Below are 15,736 nucleotides of genomic sequence, written 5' to 3'. Positions count from 1 at the left end.
CCTCTGGCCTCCTCTCCCCCACGTTCATTTCACTGTAGCCACACTAGCTTCTTGGCTGCCTGTGCCAGATAGGCCCCTACCATGCTTGCTGTCCTGTCTGGAACACTCCCTCCAGCTATCAGCATGGCTGGTTTCCTCACCTCCTTCAGGTCCACTCACTTGTTCGCTTTGTGGGGGGGCCTTCCCTGGTCACCCAGGAGAAAATTGAACCCTATCCCCACTGTCTCTAATTCCCCTTCCCTGCTTTATTTTTTTTCTTATCATTTCTTTCCATCTAAACTACAATATACTTATTTATTTCATTTCCTGTCTATATCTTACCATTAGAGTGTAAATACCACAAGGGCAGAGAATTTTTTCTATTTTGTTTATACTCAGTAAATATTTGTAAAATAAATGAATATTGTGTGGTAGGTAATTAAATTCTGTTCAGCTTGTTCATTGAGTACCTCCTAGGCACTCGGGAGTCTATAACAATCTATACCTCATGGACTCTGTCCCCTAGGGTCTTACATACAGTGTGGTAGTCAAGACAGCTTTGTACACAAACAACTGTGACAGTATAGGACAGAGTAAGTAACACACAAAAAGGGCTAGGTAAGATGGTGTTAGAGCAGCGAAGACACAATTTGATCAAAAATAATCTAAAGAGGGGGAAGCACTTGAATTGGGTCTTGAAGAGTGGAAGAAACTTCTGCCTGGTAGAAGAGGGTGAGAAGGAATTTGTAAGGTAAAGCACAGAAGTAGGAAAGCATGGAGTGGGTGGCGGGGTGATTTTGATTGGGAATCAAGCGTATGAAGACAAGAAGTGGGACCTCAAGCTGGAGCTACATTAAGAAGGGCATCAATGTCAAGTTTTAAGCAGAGGATAACGTGATTTAGGAAGATCCTTCTAGTGGTAGTGTGGGGGATGGATTGCAGGGAGGTGGTGGGGATAACCAACAGGATGTAGGGAAACCAGTAGAGGCTACTGCTGAGGTCCAGGCAATCCAGATAGTGGCGTAGACTACTCTGGTGATAGTAGGGAGGAAGTGGATGGATGCAGTAGATATAGTTGAAATAAATTCAGAGAACTTGCCGATGATTAGTTATGCATATAAGGGAAGAGGTGAGGATAACTCCAAGTCTAGAGGTCCCACTTGATGGTGAGCTCCTTAAGGGCATGCACTGCATCCACCTACCCAGCCAGCAAAGGTTTATTTTTTTTTATTTTTTTTGAGACAGAGTCTCACTGCATTGCCCGGGCTAGAGTGAGTGCCATGGCGTCATCCTAGCTCACAGCAACCTCAAACTCCTGGGCTCAAGCGATCCTCCTGCCTCAGCCTCCCAAGCAGCTGGGACTACAGGCACGCACCACCATGCCCGGCTAATTTTTTCTATATATTTTTAGTTGTCCGATTAATTTCTTTCTAATTTTAGTAGAGACGGGGTCTCGCTCTTGCTCAGGCTGGTTTCGAACTCCTGAGCTCGAACAATCTGCCTGCCTCGGCCTCCCAGAGAGTTAGGATTACAGGCGTGAGCCACCGCTCCCGGCCCAAAGGTTTATTTTTTTATGGTTAGGGTATCAGTCTCTGTCCTAGGCACTGGTGCAGCAGAGAAGCACAGGACATGGCTCTGGCCTTCGTGGTGCTCATACTCTAGTGGGGGAAGACAATATTAGAATACACTGTGACAAGTTTAATGATAGAGCTAACTACAAGGTGCTGTGGGGAGGGGTGAGGAGAAGAGGGGCACCTAACTCATCTTGATGGGGAGGTCAAGGGGGACTTATTCATCTTTGTATACTTTGTATATTTTGTATACTTTTCTCCACAGTGCTTAACATGGTGCTTTAGACATAGGAAATGTTCCATATGTGCTGAACTGCATTAACAGAGATGATAGGAAGAGGAGGAGGGTGTGTGTGTGTGTGTGTGTGTGTGCATGTGTTGTGGGGGTGGTTGGTACTGAAGATGATAAATTGTTTTGGACTTGTTGCATGGAGGTAGAGCGAGTCATAGATCTGAAGATTTCCAGCAAGTAGCTGGTAGTTATGGATAATAGAGCGCACGAGAGAGATAAGAGCTGGAGATGACACAACTGACAGTATAAGGTAGTGGATGATGAAGTGTAAAATCTACAGTAGATTATCAGTGTTCATAGGCAGAGAATGTATTATGGCTAAAGAGGTTAGAGGAGGCTTCATGGAGGATACAGATAGGGTTTGAGTTGAACACTGAAAGACAATTGTGGGGACAGGCCCAGAAGAGAGGCAGAGACAATCTAAGGCATAGTCATTGGTCAAAGAAAACAAAAACCACGAAGATTCTGTGATGGGACTGAGCAGAGTGAGCTTGGAGGAAAGTGGAAGAGATTAGCTTGGTGTAATAAAAATGTCTTGCTGGGGAAGCAGGTGCTCAAATAAGTCTTTGTTGATTTGAATTCTTTCCCACCCCAACTCTTGCTTCCTAAGCTACACCTATCTAGGATGCTGCTGAGGGACATTATAAATTCAATGCTGTGTTGTGTTATGTTTGATCTAGAAAATGCTTGTCACTTTTTTTTATGTTTTTCAATAAACTCCATACTGATGTGTAAGCTTATGAAAGAGGATTTGTCTTTAAGGAGTTTGAAAAAAGTGATTCATAGATGACATGCATATTTCATAGAAATGAAACCTCCAATTTAGGGTTTTAATCCTCACTGCAATACAGTCTCTGGGCCATTTATGAACTTGAATCAGGCATGGAACTGAAGAACTTCAGTGATCTCTGTCTGCTTCCTATTGGGTCAGACATGTAACACTGTGGTCACTGGAATAGTTAGTGATTCTGACAAATTCATACATGCAGCCTGGGAGAGGGGGCTATTCCACCTGATACTACACATCCTTTTGTAATGCCTTAAAAGCAAAAGAAAGCAAAGTCCAGAGCTGTACAGCCCTCACCCTGAAGATTGCTGTGCCATGGGAGTGCTGTGCATAGTTTTGTTCCCTTTAGCCTGTCATTGACAAGAACACTTTGTACTCTGGTAAATTTGCCCTTGGGCAGTGGCATTTTAAGTTTTGGATTCCACTGTTGCTCTTGTCTAGTGATAATTATGGCCAAAGCTCTGGGGACATCTTTTTCCCGCTCTTTGAGAAGAGGCCAGTTTCAGAGGAGGTACAGCATAAAGAACCACCTACCTAATACTATAGAAAGTTAAGAAATAGAATATTTGAATATAAAACACATACACACACACACACACACACACACACACACACAAATCTCCTTTCAACATGAGCTTGAGGCTGAAGGTAGAGTAGGTTTTTGTGACCACAATGATCAAAACCTCTCTCCAAGGATGATGGAACTTGGACATTGGTGACATCATGAAGCCATTATTGCCAATTCTGTTTGCCTACCTCTGGGTTTCATATTACATGAGAAAAGTAAATGATATTTTGAGCAAAATTATATTTTTTCAAAGATCTTGAAACACACGTGCATCAATAACTTAGTCATTTATATAAGCTACAGAAGATATATTAAGGGCCTTTGCTCCCTTATTTGAGTCAGACATATTATAAATAAGAAAATTAGCCATTTATACAATTTTCAGTTCACTTTTCAAAATCAGTGGTAACCTGTAAGTTAACTTATTATTTATACATCAAAGTAATTTCTGCGAATACATTGGTAACATAGTAACACATATTTTTTATTTTTGTCTTTTCTCTACTTTCTGGAAAGGTTAAGGGTTTTGTTAGGACTTTGCATTAAAAATTCCTGGCAAAACTTTAAGCCAAGAAAATATTGAGGCAAGTATGATTGGAGCAGATATTTTAAGCAAATTCTATTTTCCCCTACTGATTCCCTTAAGAGGTCATTAAATCCTTCTTCTAAAAGTTCTTATGATTAGCAGGTGAATGTAGGTATTAATTGAGGGGATTAGGTACATGGTTAATTAAATTTGTATTAAGGCAGATTAAGAAATCACTCTTCCTGCTCATTATAAACCAAAGCTAGGATTGAGCTTTATATTTAGACTTCCTGTTTTAATCCCTTGGGTGTATCACATTGATGTTTCATGTCCAAAGAAACTATTTGTCATTAGATTTCTTTTTGTCCTATCACCACCAACAGGCAGTAGCAATCTCTACACCAGCAAGGAAGGGGAAAGGATTCAAAGTTAATTGGAAAGAGGTCTGGTCTTTACATCAGGATTAGGAGGGTTCCTTACACCTGTGTCTGTGTGACACTGTCGTTGTTTGAGATATATTATGCCAAACAACCCATTTGAATTCTTCACTTTATTGACTGATTTTTTTCTCCACTGGTTGGATTGAGTTGACCAATCTTTTCGTTGCCTTAGAACACCACCTAAAAGATTTCTGTTTTTCCGTTTTTCTGGTTAGGTCACTTTGAACCACCCCCAGGTACTAAACTTGTCTCCTCTGAACCTCCACATGTTTATTCCTTCTCTGCATGTTACTGAGTATGGGTTTCAGAGAGAACTTCACATGGCCGGAACAAGTAGTGGTAGGGGTGGGAGTAGGAAGCAAAGGAGGAACAAGCGGCAGGAAACTGTTACTGAGGTCATAGTGCTGGTGTTTTTCTCTTTGGATTCCTTCTTGAATTTTTTCATAGGGCTAGTCATTTGCAAGGGCTACATTTTTCAGACTTTCCAAGTTTATCCATCCAAATCTGTCTTCCTTCTGTTCTTTGTGTCAATCCCCCATGCTAGGCCAAGCCTATAGGGAAAGCTGGAACTTCCAGCACCATGCTGAATTAATAGTGGCGAGAACATATGTCCTTGCCTTCTCCTTGATCTTAGAGGGACAGCATTCAGCATTCAGTCTTTCACCATTATGTAAGATGCTAGCTGCATGTTTTTGTAGATGCTCTTTATTGAGTTGAAGAAGTTTCTCTTTATTCTTATTTTTTTCTGGGAGTTTTATTTTCTTGAATGGGTGTTGAATTTTGTCAAGTACTTTTTCTGCATCAATTGATATTATCATGCTATTTTCCTTTTTATTTATTTTTATTTATTTATTTTTTTGAGACAGAGTCTCACTGTGTTGCCCGGGCTAGAGTGCCGTGGCGTTAGCCTAGCTCACAGCAACCTCAAACTCCTGGGCTCAAGCGATCCTCCTGCCTCAGCCTCCGGAGTAGCTGGGACTACAGGCATGCACCACCATGCCTGGCTAATTTTTTGTATATATTTTTAGTTGTCCAATTAATTTCTTTCTAATTTTAGTAGAGACGGGGTCTCGCTCTTGCTCAGGCTGGTCTCGAACTCCTGAGCTCAAACGATCTGCCCACCTCGGCCTCCCAGAGAGCTAGGATTACAGGCGTGAGCCACTGCGCCCAGCCACTATTTTCCTTTTTAGACTGTTAATATCATGGGCTACACTGATGGATTTTTTAATATTTAACCAACCTCGGCCGGGCGCGATGTCTCACGCCTGTAATCTTAGCACTCTGGGAGGCCAAGGAGGGCAGATCGTTTGAGCTCAGGAGTTCGAGACCAGCCTGAGCAAGAGCGAGACCCCGTCTCTACTAAAAAAAATAGAAAGAAATTAGCTGGACAACTAAAAATATACATTTAAAAAATTAGCCGGGCATGGTGGTGCATGCCTGTAGTCCCGGCTACTCGGGAGGCTGAGGCAGGAGGATCGCTTGAGCCCAGGAGTCTGAGGTTGCTGTGAGCTAGGCTGATGCCATGGCACTCTAGCCCGGGCAACAGAGTGAGACTCTGTCTCAAAAAAAAAAAAAATATTTAACCAACCTTGCATCTTTGGAATGAATCCCATGGTATACAATATTATAAAGTATTGCTGAATTCTATTTGCTAATATTTTGTTAAGGTTCTTTTGCCTTTATATTCATGAAGGATATTGGTCTGCAGTTTCCTTTTTGTGTGTTGTCTTTGTATGGTTTTGGTGTCAGTGTAATAGTGATCTCACAAAATGATTTGGAAAGTGATCTCTCCTATTTTATTTTCTATAAGAGATTGTATAGAATTGGTGTTGATTCTTCCCTTAAACACTTGATAGAATTCTTCAGTGAAACTGTATGGGCCTGCGGATTTGTTTTCCAGAGTTTCAAATTTACATGTTCAATTTCCTTAATACTTATATAAAGCTATTTAAATGATCTATTTAATATTGGGTGAGTTGTGGTAGTTTTTGTTTTTTGAGGAATTGGTTCTTTTCGCATCTCTTTGTCCCATTTATGTGTGTAGAGTACTTGTTTTTAGTATTCTCTTATTATCCTTTTACTATCTCCAGGGTCTGGAGTGATGTCCCCTGTTTCATTCCTGATAGTCATCATTTGTGTCTTCTCTCTCTTTTTCTCCATCAGTCTCACTAGAAGGTTGACAATTTTATTGATCTTTTCAAAGCACCATCTCTTTTTGCATCATGTTAAGCCATTCAGGAATCTCCAAGGCAGCTGTTTCTTTCTTTTCAATTCATGTTTCTCCTCCATTCTACTTTACATAGTTAACATTTTGTTTCAATTGCCATTTCCTATTCCTGTGGGCTTTCCATTCCCCTGCTGTGTCTTGGCAGGCACTCCATTACTGTTTACCCTTCCTTTTGGCCTTGCTTTTGAAAGGTGATCACATCTTGCTGGTATTTCTATAAAATTTCATTTTTATCAAGATTGGTTTGCATCATAATTACACAAAACAACTGTGAATTCTAATTAGAACCATTATAGCTCCCTTGTAGAAAACTTGCCTAATAAAACCTAAAAGAATTTGGTAACTGTCGATTTTGAATATGTCCAAGAGTGCAATGCTGTGGTGTACTGCAAAGAACACTAGGCTTGGTAATACGATACTTGGGTTCAGGTCCTGGCTCTCCCACTTGCAATCTCAAGTAGTAGGCAGGGTGACTCTGCATTGCTCAGGTCTGCTCAGTAAGGCCTTGTGAATCACCAGTGGATCCAAGTGGATCTTGAAGTAGCATAAAGCTTCTGGAAACTGGCCATGCCCCACTTGTCATTCCTGGGGAGTAGCAGAGTTGTCCTTCATTAATGCCTTTTTGCCTTATTTCCACTCTGCCCAGCCTGGCTCAGCTGGAAAATTTACTGGCACAGGAACAGAACTGCCTTGAGCACTACCATTTCTACAGGTGTGCTTCTGAAATCCTCCCTGCCTAGAAATCTCTTTGCTATCTTCTCTGCCTGTCTGAATTCTAGCTCCCTTCCAGGGCCAGATTAATACCCCTTTCTCAGCTAGGTTTTCTCTGGCGATCTCAGACAAAACTCATGGCCCCTCTGAACTCCAGTAGGAACCCTTGCCCATGCCATCTACCACATCCTTCAGTGGCTTTATCTCTGGTCATCATATTGGTTGGGAGCATGGACTCTTGTCAAGACACACCTGGGCTTCAATCTTGGCTCTGTCATTTCCTAGCTGCATGACCTTAGCAACTGACTTCACCTCCCTGGACCTTAGTAGACTCCTCTATAAAATGAGAAGATAACCTCTGCCTGTTAGGGCTGTTGTAAAGATCAAATAAAATGTCATAAAAGCTATTAAGTGTGAAATAAATATTAGTGATATTTCTAATACAATAATAATTAAAAATCAAGGTTAAATGGGAAAATATTCATGAAATAATGTTATAATAGAAGAATTACAAAACCGTAGGTAAAGTAAGAAAGATTCAAGTGTGTGTGTGTGTGTGTGCTCACAAACATACATAAAAAGAATGGGAAGACACACTTCAAAATGTTGCTCTGGATGATGGTTAGCTCTGGATGATGGGATAATTGCTGGTTTTTCTTTTCTATATTTTGAATTTTTAGGATGGGATTGTCATAGATTTATAACTTAAAAATATTATTTAAAAAAGAAAAATCGAGGTCAGATGATTTATTCTTATTTGGTTATTTATACTCTCCCATACTTCAGAAAGGGTTTAGAGCAACATACAATATAGTAAGATAAAACTACAGTATAAAACAAAATAAAGCAAAGGAGAAAATACAGGTAGGAAAGATGCTATGTAGTGACACTGTTAAACATTTCTTGTGACTGTCTCATATTTTTATTGTTTTTTTAAAAGAAAGGATGTCCTAGGATTTCCTTTAGTCATGAGTTTAATAGGTAAGATTGACTTTGTAAAAGAAAGGCAGCATTTTATAATAAAATGGAATAATGTCAAAATGATACCTCAAATAGAAGAATTTTCTGCTAGTTTTCAGTGAGTTAATGATTCTGATTGTTTTGTTGTTGGCACAGTAGATAGCCCCAAGAAAGCCACAGTTGATATTGTCTATATTACATAATGCTTGTATGGTAAGTTGCAAGTCAGAAGCACAGATACTCCTAGTCTTATGATGGGGTTACATACTAATAAACCCATCATAAACTGAAAATATCATAAGTCAAAAATGTATTAATACACCTGACCTGATCATCATAGTTTAGCCTAGCAGACCGTAAATGTGCTCAGAACACTTACATTAGCCCAGTTGGGAAAAATCATCTAGCACAAAGCCTATTTATTTTATAATAAAGTGTTGAATATCTCAAGTACACAGTAGCTTGCCAAGGCAGGAAAACATCAAAATTCAAAAATCAAAGTATGGTTTCTGCTAAATGTGTATACTTTTGCACCATTGTAAAGTTGAAAAATCGTGAGTTCAACCATCATAAGTTAAGGACTGTCTGAATACATTTGATTAGCTTTGGTTTTGCTTATCTGTTTTGAATAAGTTGAATGGTGAGGCACGCTAGAGTAAAAAAACAAACCCAAAATGAGAGTGCAGTTCTTGCCCTGGCCCTGCTGTTTCTTAGCTAGGTTTTAACTCCTTGGTTTATTCCTCTCTTAGAAATTGAGGGATCTGGACAAGAGGATCTAACTTTGACCGCGTATAGTTTAGTAAAGTTGTAGTTTCACTTGTTAGTAATGTGCATTTCCATTGATTCTTCTGCTTGGAATCTTTATATTATGTTAGTCAACTTATGTTATAAAATGTTCATCATAGACTTGTATGATATTAACATAATTTAAATCTTTTTCACAGAGAGACCTCTCTCCCCCAAGGCTGTCAAAGGATTTGAAACTGCTCCACTTACCAAGAATTATTATACTGTGGTGAGTGCTCAGATGATGGCCAAAATTTTTTTTCACTCTATATGGAATCTTTTCACTTGTCAAATCATTGATGTATTGAGGTGACACAAAGGAAAAACTGAATAAAGTTGCATGCAAGGGTCCAATGTCATTTGCATTATAAAGGAGCTCTTCTACTTGTAAGCTCCTTACAGATGTCTAGAAGTTTTACATCTACCGTTCTGAAAAATGCAAGGATAGCTCAAAGATTTAGAGCGAGGCCTATGAAACAGTAGTAAAAGAGAAGTTGGTTAATGTGTAGGCATTATGGTGAAATTCAGCAGTTAGAGATAGTCTTACCAGATATTTAGAAGGTGAATTCCCAAGTTCCTGTAATGCAGTAAGTTTTAAGTGATTGCATTCTGTGATTTTACTTTGGAATCAATCACTCCATTATTATATCCTCTGGAATATTATCAGCTTTGTTCTTGAGGACAGCCCAAAAGGAAAACTGCCCTTTGGCACAGTGAGAGGAATGAAATGGCTCTGACTTGAACACAGATATGTCAAAATATATTAGCTATAAATAGGGCATGTGCAATACTCAAAATAAGTTCCTGTTTGAAAAAGAAATCGTATCATTCTCCTTAATCTACTCTCTACTTTCCTTCATGTCTTCTTTCCAGACTTGGCCTAGTCACTAATGAAAAGGTCAAGTCATCATTACCTGTAAGTTTCCCTGTCTGTTAGCCTTGTCATCTCCCCCCACCTCTGCTGAAATAGAAGCTTCAGTTTTTACCCAGTGTTCTATGTGCATTTGTACTGCCTACTCATTTCATTTTGTGCATGGATAGTTTTAAAACATCTCTACACAGGTATGTGAATGTCATTTGGTTTCAAAAAGTTGGATTTCACTCTTCGATGAATTTGCTCCATAATAATGACATGACCAGTAGGTGATATGAAAAATCAGGAAGGAACTTCCTAGGTCACCTGAACAATAATCATTGGGGACTATTTTGTCAATATTTTCCCTCTTAAATTTCCGAGGTTAAAATATATCACCCAGCAGAATTAAACTTCCTTCTGCCTTCCTTCCTCACCACTTCATTTAGCTTTTTAGGTGAACCCTAATTTTTAAAGAAAGGACATAGTTGAATGATGGATGAAAATGTTACCATAGCTTCTTTTCCCTGTGGATCTGGAGCATATCATCGCTCTGCTTTGGATCTCTCTCTGCTTCTGCTGATTCTACCAATTTAAAATGCTGTTGAGCTTTATGTAAATTCTATGTATATTGTGTTCGAACTCTGGATATACTGCAGTTCATATAATCCACCTCCTATTGGAAGACATGTGCATTGTTTCTAGTTCCTTGCTATTATAAACAACTCCGCATTGAGCAGTTTATACATATAACTACCAAAGTATGTAAAAATCTGGACAGTGGAAGTTAAATTGTTCAGTCAAAAAATATATATGTTCAAAAAAATTTTGATAGATATTGTCTCAAATCTTACACTTAATAAAGAAAATAGAAGGTCTTGGGGAGCTCATGATGGCCTGTGAAGAACCTGTAGAACTTTGGTGTGGATATAGCTGAATTACTGAATAGAGACCAATTGGACATATTGTTGTAACTGGGTATGGATGTGAAAAGATTTTGGTTGGTTGTTGCTGTTCTTATTAAATCCACATTTCTTTGGCTTTGAGCATTTAGGCAAATTTTTAGTGGCCATTAATTCAAAATATGTTCTGAGTGCTCTAATTTTACTGCCAATCTGTGTTGAATACTTAGACAAATAAAAAAATTTCTGTCTCACCCGTAGGATTTGGAGACCTGGAAGATGAATTTCACTCACATGAAAGGTGCCCCTATCTGATCTTATATTAACTTTTCTTCCCTCTAAGAGTCATTAATTGTAGACATTTTCTGTTGTTAGATCTATAAGAATACTAGTGACTGACTTTTACTCCATTTTTAAAAAAAGAAATAACATTTTTCTAATAATATAAGTAATTATATAAATAACTTTCTTGTTTAAAATAAAAACACAATGTACAAAGAGTTTAAAAGAGAAAATATATATCACGTATAATCCTACCACTTAGAACGAATCAATATTATAATAACATGTTGGTGAATCTCATGCCAAACTTTCTTTGAAATAGTCACGTATTTGCATATATATGCATATTTATAGCCTGTAATATATATGTGTGTATATACGTTTTTAAATAAAAACAGGAAACTATGTATTCTTTATTTATCTTTAATGAAGATTTTTCTATCCCTACACCCCAACAATACTTGTCTCTGACCAGACCTGTTCTTATGCGCTTCCATTTAGTGAGTCTTTGCTAATCCAAGGCTCCCTTTATTTTGTTACTGTGTATTAGTCATGTTCTCCAAATAGAACCACAGAACCCATAGAAGAAAGAGAGAGAGAGAGAGATTTATTATAAGGAATTGGCTCATGTGACAATGGAGGCTGAAAAGTCCTACAATCTGCTGATCTGAAAGCTGGAGACCCTAGAAAGCTGATGGTATAATTGTCCAAGTCCAAAGGCCTGAGTACCAGAGAGCTGATGGCATAAGTTTCATTCAGAGGGCAGGAGAAGACCAACGTTCTAGCTCAAATAGGCAGTGAAAACAAATGCTCCCTTCCTCCACCTTTTTGTTCCATTTAGGCCCTCAGTGGATTGGATGGTGCCCACCCACTTTGGAGAGGCAACCTGCTTTACTCAGTCCACTGATGTAAAAGCTAATCTCATCCAGAAACACCCTCATAGACACACCCAGAAATAATGTTTACCTAAATATCTGGGCACCCTGCAATCCAGTCAAGTTGACACATAAAATTAATCATCACATCCTGTAAACTTAGGCAGGACAGAGACCTCTTGGAATATGCAAGTCTACAGACATCTTCTCTCCCTTTTCAAGTTTCCAAGAGATTGTCTGCTTATTTCAGCCCCATTTAGGCCTTGATGTAGTTTTGGAGTCATGTCAATTTTTAAATGTTAAGTTCTCCAGTGTGACCAAGGTGGCTTTGAGCACCCAGCTCAGACCCACACCTGCCATGAGGCATGTTTAATGTGTGCAACTGAGGCTTGGCCACTCCTTCTGGAGCTTAGCATCCTTTAGGGATGTGGCAGCCCAGAGTAAGCTTTTGCTGCCTCTGACCTTGGTCCCTTCATTGTCCTCAAACTTTGCTGCCATATGTTAAATTTCTCTCACCATTGACAAAAAGCATTTCACTTTTCTATTAATTATTTTTCTAATAATCTTATTCTGCTCACTGGCTTTGTTGAGACAGAGTCTTACTCTGTTGCCTGGGCTAGAGAGTGCTGTGGTGTCAGCCTAGCTCACAGCAACCTCAAACTCCTGGGCTCAAGCGATCCTCCTGCCTCAGCCTCCGGAGTAGCTGGGACTACAGGCATGTGCCACCATGCTTGGCTAATTTTTCTATTTTTAGTAGAGATGGGGTCTCACTCTTGTTTAGGCTGGTCTCGAACTCCTGAGCTCAAGTGATCCTCCCACCTCAGCCTCCCAGAGTGCTAGAATTATAGGCATGAGCCACCACGCCCGGCCACCCATTGCTACTTGATGTTATGTGCCAGGAAGGACTAAAAAGTAAAAATCAGGAAAAAGAATCTATGCAGCTTAGTTGTCAGGCTTAATTTGTATGCAGCACTTAGATCTTGGCACCCATGGTCTCATTGGGAAGGCAGGATAGACATGAATAGTGTAAGCCACATGTAGAGAATGATGTGAAGTTGTAAAGTGTCATAAGATGAGTTTCTCAAAATGTGTTTAGGGGATCCTTTGCATCAGAAGCACCTGGGGAACTTGTTAAAACTACAGACCTATGGGCCTCACCCCTGACCTGCTATGTCAGAATCTCTGGCCATAGATCCCAGAAAACAGCATTTTTAACAATTCCCCTCACCTTTTCCTCAACCTCTTTCCCTCAACCCACAGGTGGTTATGATGCTCACTTACATTAAAATTTGAGAACCAATCAAGGGAAAAGTTGAATGGAGGAAGTAGGATTCAAAGCAAGTCTTAGAGGAAGGTCAGAACTTTAGACAAGCAGAGAAGAGCTGAAAGGGAATTCAGGCAGGAGGAACTATCCGAGCAAATTCCCCCAGGCAAGAATGTGTGTGTCTGCAATTAGTCCCTGAAGGTCAGAGAGTGGACCCCACTCTCCTTCCCCCATTTCAATGTCCCGTGGAAGATGGAATTCTTTAGTTATTGCAGCACACTGTAATAAAGCTGTCCTTTGTGCTGTCACAAATGGGCCAGACTTACAGTAATCCTAATATTCAACTCTGGGGACGAGCATCTGTCTGCAGAGTGAAAGGTGGCATTTCCCTACATTCAAATAGGAAACTATAATCAGTAAGGACCAGTATTATTTACCTTGTTCAAATTTTTTTCTACTTCACGTAACTTACAGTAGATGCCTGGAGGGCATGTTTTGTGGAACCTGCACTCGCTGTAGGGAAGGTGGAGGAAGGCTGTGGCTTGTTACATCACAAAACTCCCAGGAAGCCTCCTGTAACCCTTGCTCTAGCCTCTGGCCTTCTGCTCACCCTCATTTTCTCTCTCACTTGTCTATCTGCCCACTCACTCCCAGCCTGGATGTTCTCGATCTTTCTAATGCTCACCCAACCTTTCAATTCCACCAGCCTAAACCACCTTAAGCATCTATCTGTTGATTTTCTTCTCCATATGCCTTCTTATTTTTTACCTACCCTCTTCTCATCTTACTCCTCCATACATCTTTTCTATCCAAGGACTGGAGATGAAGGAGGTTACAGGATTTTGTGGAGTTTGTGCGTCTATCTGTGGGTAATGGGGGATAGTGCTACTTATTTTGGGAAAGCTGAGGGCCTGGGCTGCAGAATCAATCACTGCATTTTTATATAGGCAGGCAATTTTACTGGCTTCAAAGTTAAATATGACAAAATACACTGATTATTGCCTTTTTTGGTCTCAAAGGACTTTACCAACATTAGCTCATTTTTATAGGCACCATAATTATCTTTGAATTTCTTTAATATGATACTTTTGCTTTGATTTAAGGTTTCCTGAAGCCATTTTAGTCTCCTTTATCATTGGACATATCTCTATTTTCAGCCATTGTTTATTCATTTTAGCATCTTAAAATAATTTCTTTATACTTCTATGATTCCTTCCCTTTGGAAAACATAGTTATACAAATGAACTCACTCTAAAGCCTTTCCAGGAAATGTAGGAAATGTATTTTACTGGAAAATCAATAGCCCAGGACGGAGGTACAAAAAGCCTCCACCTCTTTTTCTATGGCTTCTCACCATCTGTTTTATTCTGAATTTGGGCAAGGGTTAGTTGAGCAAAAGGATGCTTAGTTGTCCTTGTGGAGACAGAGTTGGGGAGGCAAAGGCAGTGTGTGGACAGAGTCTATTTTAGTGAGTTTGAATAGATTTCCTCTCGATCAAATTGTACTGCTCTGAAGTTGGTTGGCTTGCCAAACTCCTTGCCTTCTGACTCACCACTGAGGCCTTCTGTTTGGGAACACATAGCCTTCTCTGTCTGCCTCCCTTCTTCTCCTTTTACATTAGATGCCCTGTAGCTGGAAAAATAAAGAACCAGTCTCAGAAGTTCATCAGTTGATCTTTTGAGATTGAGGAAAGCAATAAAGTCCAAGTGAATTTAGGAAAGAATCCCAAGCATCCGCCCTGATGAGTATTTCTGCTAATCAAACCACAGCAAGGGCAGTTCTATTTAATATATTACCATTCACATGTTTTGAGGGAACACAATTGGACGAAAAAGACTTATTAATCACCTTCATCACTTTAGGTTTGTAAAGTCATCATTCTGCCACCCTCAAAACTTTCAATAATATTAGTTTAATTTATATTTCGGTTTAGCTCTCCAGAACTCGCTCCAAGGCAGCAAGAAGTCTCTGCCTGCCTCCCTCTCATGGGAAGTGTTTGTCCTATGCCAGTGGCTCCAGCAGAGATGGCGCCCCTAGAAAGTGTGTTGCCTCATCTAGCAAATAAACCATTGGAGCAGAACAGTTGGCACCTTTCTTGAAGAATCTTAGCAATTTCATTTAAATGAGCCCCAGATGATAGCATTTTAAAGGAAGTTGAAATAATAAAGCTATTTCAGTTGAGACGGGGAGGTTGAATTACATCAACCATGGAATTAAAGTAATGTTTAATTGTTTTAAAAATGACATTTTCGGATAAAAATAATATCCGTGATTTTTTTTTAATTTAAAAATTCCCTTCAAACAATGACTGGTGTTGTTTTTCTTTATTTCAAAAGATATTATAATTCAGATAGTGTGACAGTTCTAGACAACAGTACTAGAAGGGAGGGTGAGGATGTGAGATAGTGTTTCTAGAAAAGTGTGAACAAAAAGATGATTAGAGGCTGGGCGCGGTGGCTCACACCTGTAATCCTAGCACTCTGGGAGGCCGAGGTGGGCTGATTGTTTGACCTCAGGAGTTCGAGACCAGCCTGAGCAAGAGCGAGACCCCGCCTCTACTAAAATTAGAAAGGAAATTAATCGGCCAACTAAAAATATATAGAAAAAATTAGCCGGGCATGGTGGCGCATGCCTGTAGTCCTAGCTACTCGGGAGGCTGAGGCAGAAGGATCACTTGAGCCCAGGAGTTTGAGGTTGCTGTGAGCTAGGCTGA

General features: G+C 39.7%; 1 protein-coding gene across 1 annotated transcript in view; it reads left to right on the top strand.

Annotated features, from left to right (window-relative positions):
* The window catches only part of ARHGEF6 (Rac/Cdc42 guanine nucleotide exchange factor (GEF) 6), a 109,651-nt gene that overhangs the window by 35,589 nt on the left and 58,326 nt on the right, over window positions 1-15,736 (top strand). Inside the window, exon 6 of the mRNA XM_012655488.1 lies at window positions 9,006-9,076. Within this exon, the coding sequence (XP_012510942.1) occupies window positions 9,006-9,076 (71 nt within the window). The remainder of the gene's footprint in view (window positions 1-9,005; window positions 9,077-15,736) is intronic.

Source organism: Propithecus coquereli, unplaced genomic scaffold, assembly GCF_000956105.1.
Source record: "Propithecus coquereli isolate 6110/MARCELLA unplaced genomic scaffold, Pcoq_1.0 Scaffold478, whole genome shotgun sequence".
Taxonomy (NCBI): Eukaryota; Metazoa; Chordata; class Mammalia; order Primates; family Indriidae; genus Propithecus; species Propithecus coquereli.
Note: the sequence above shows the minus strand (reverse complement) of the source record. Positions and strands in the feature narration are given on the sequence as shown.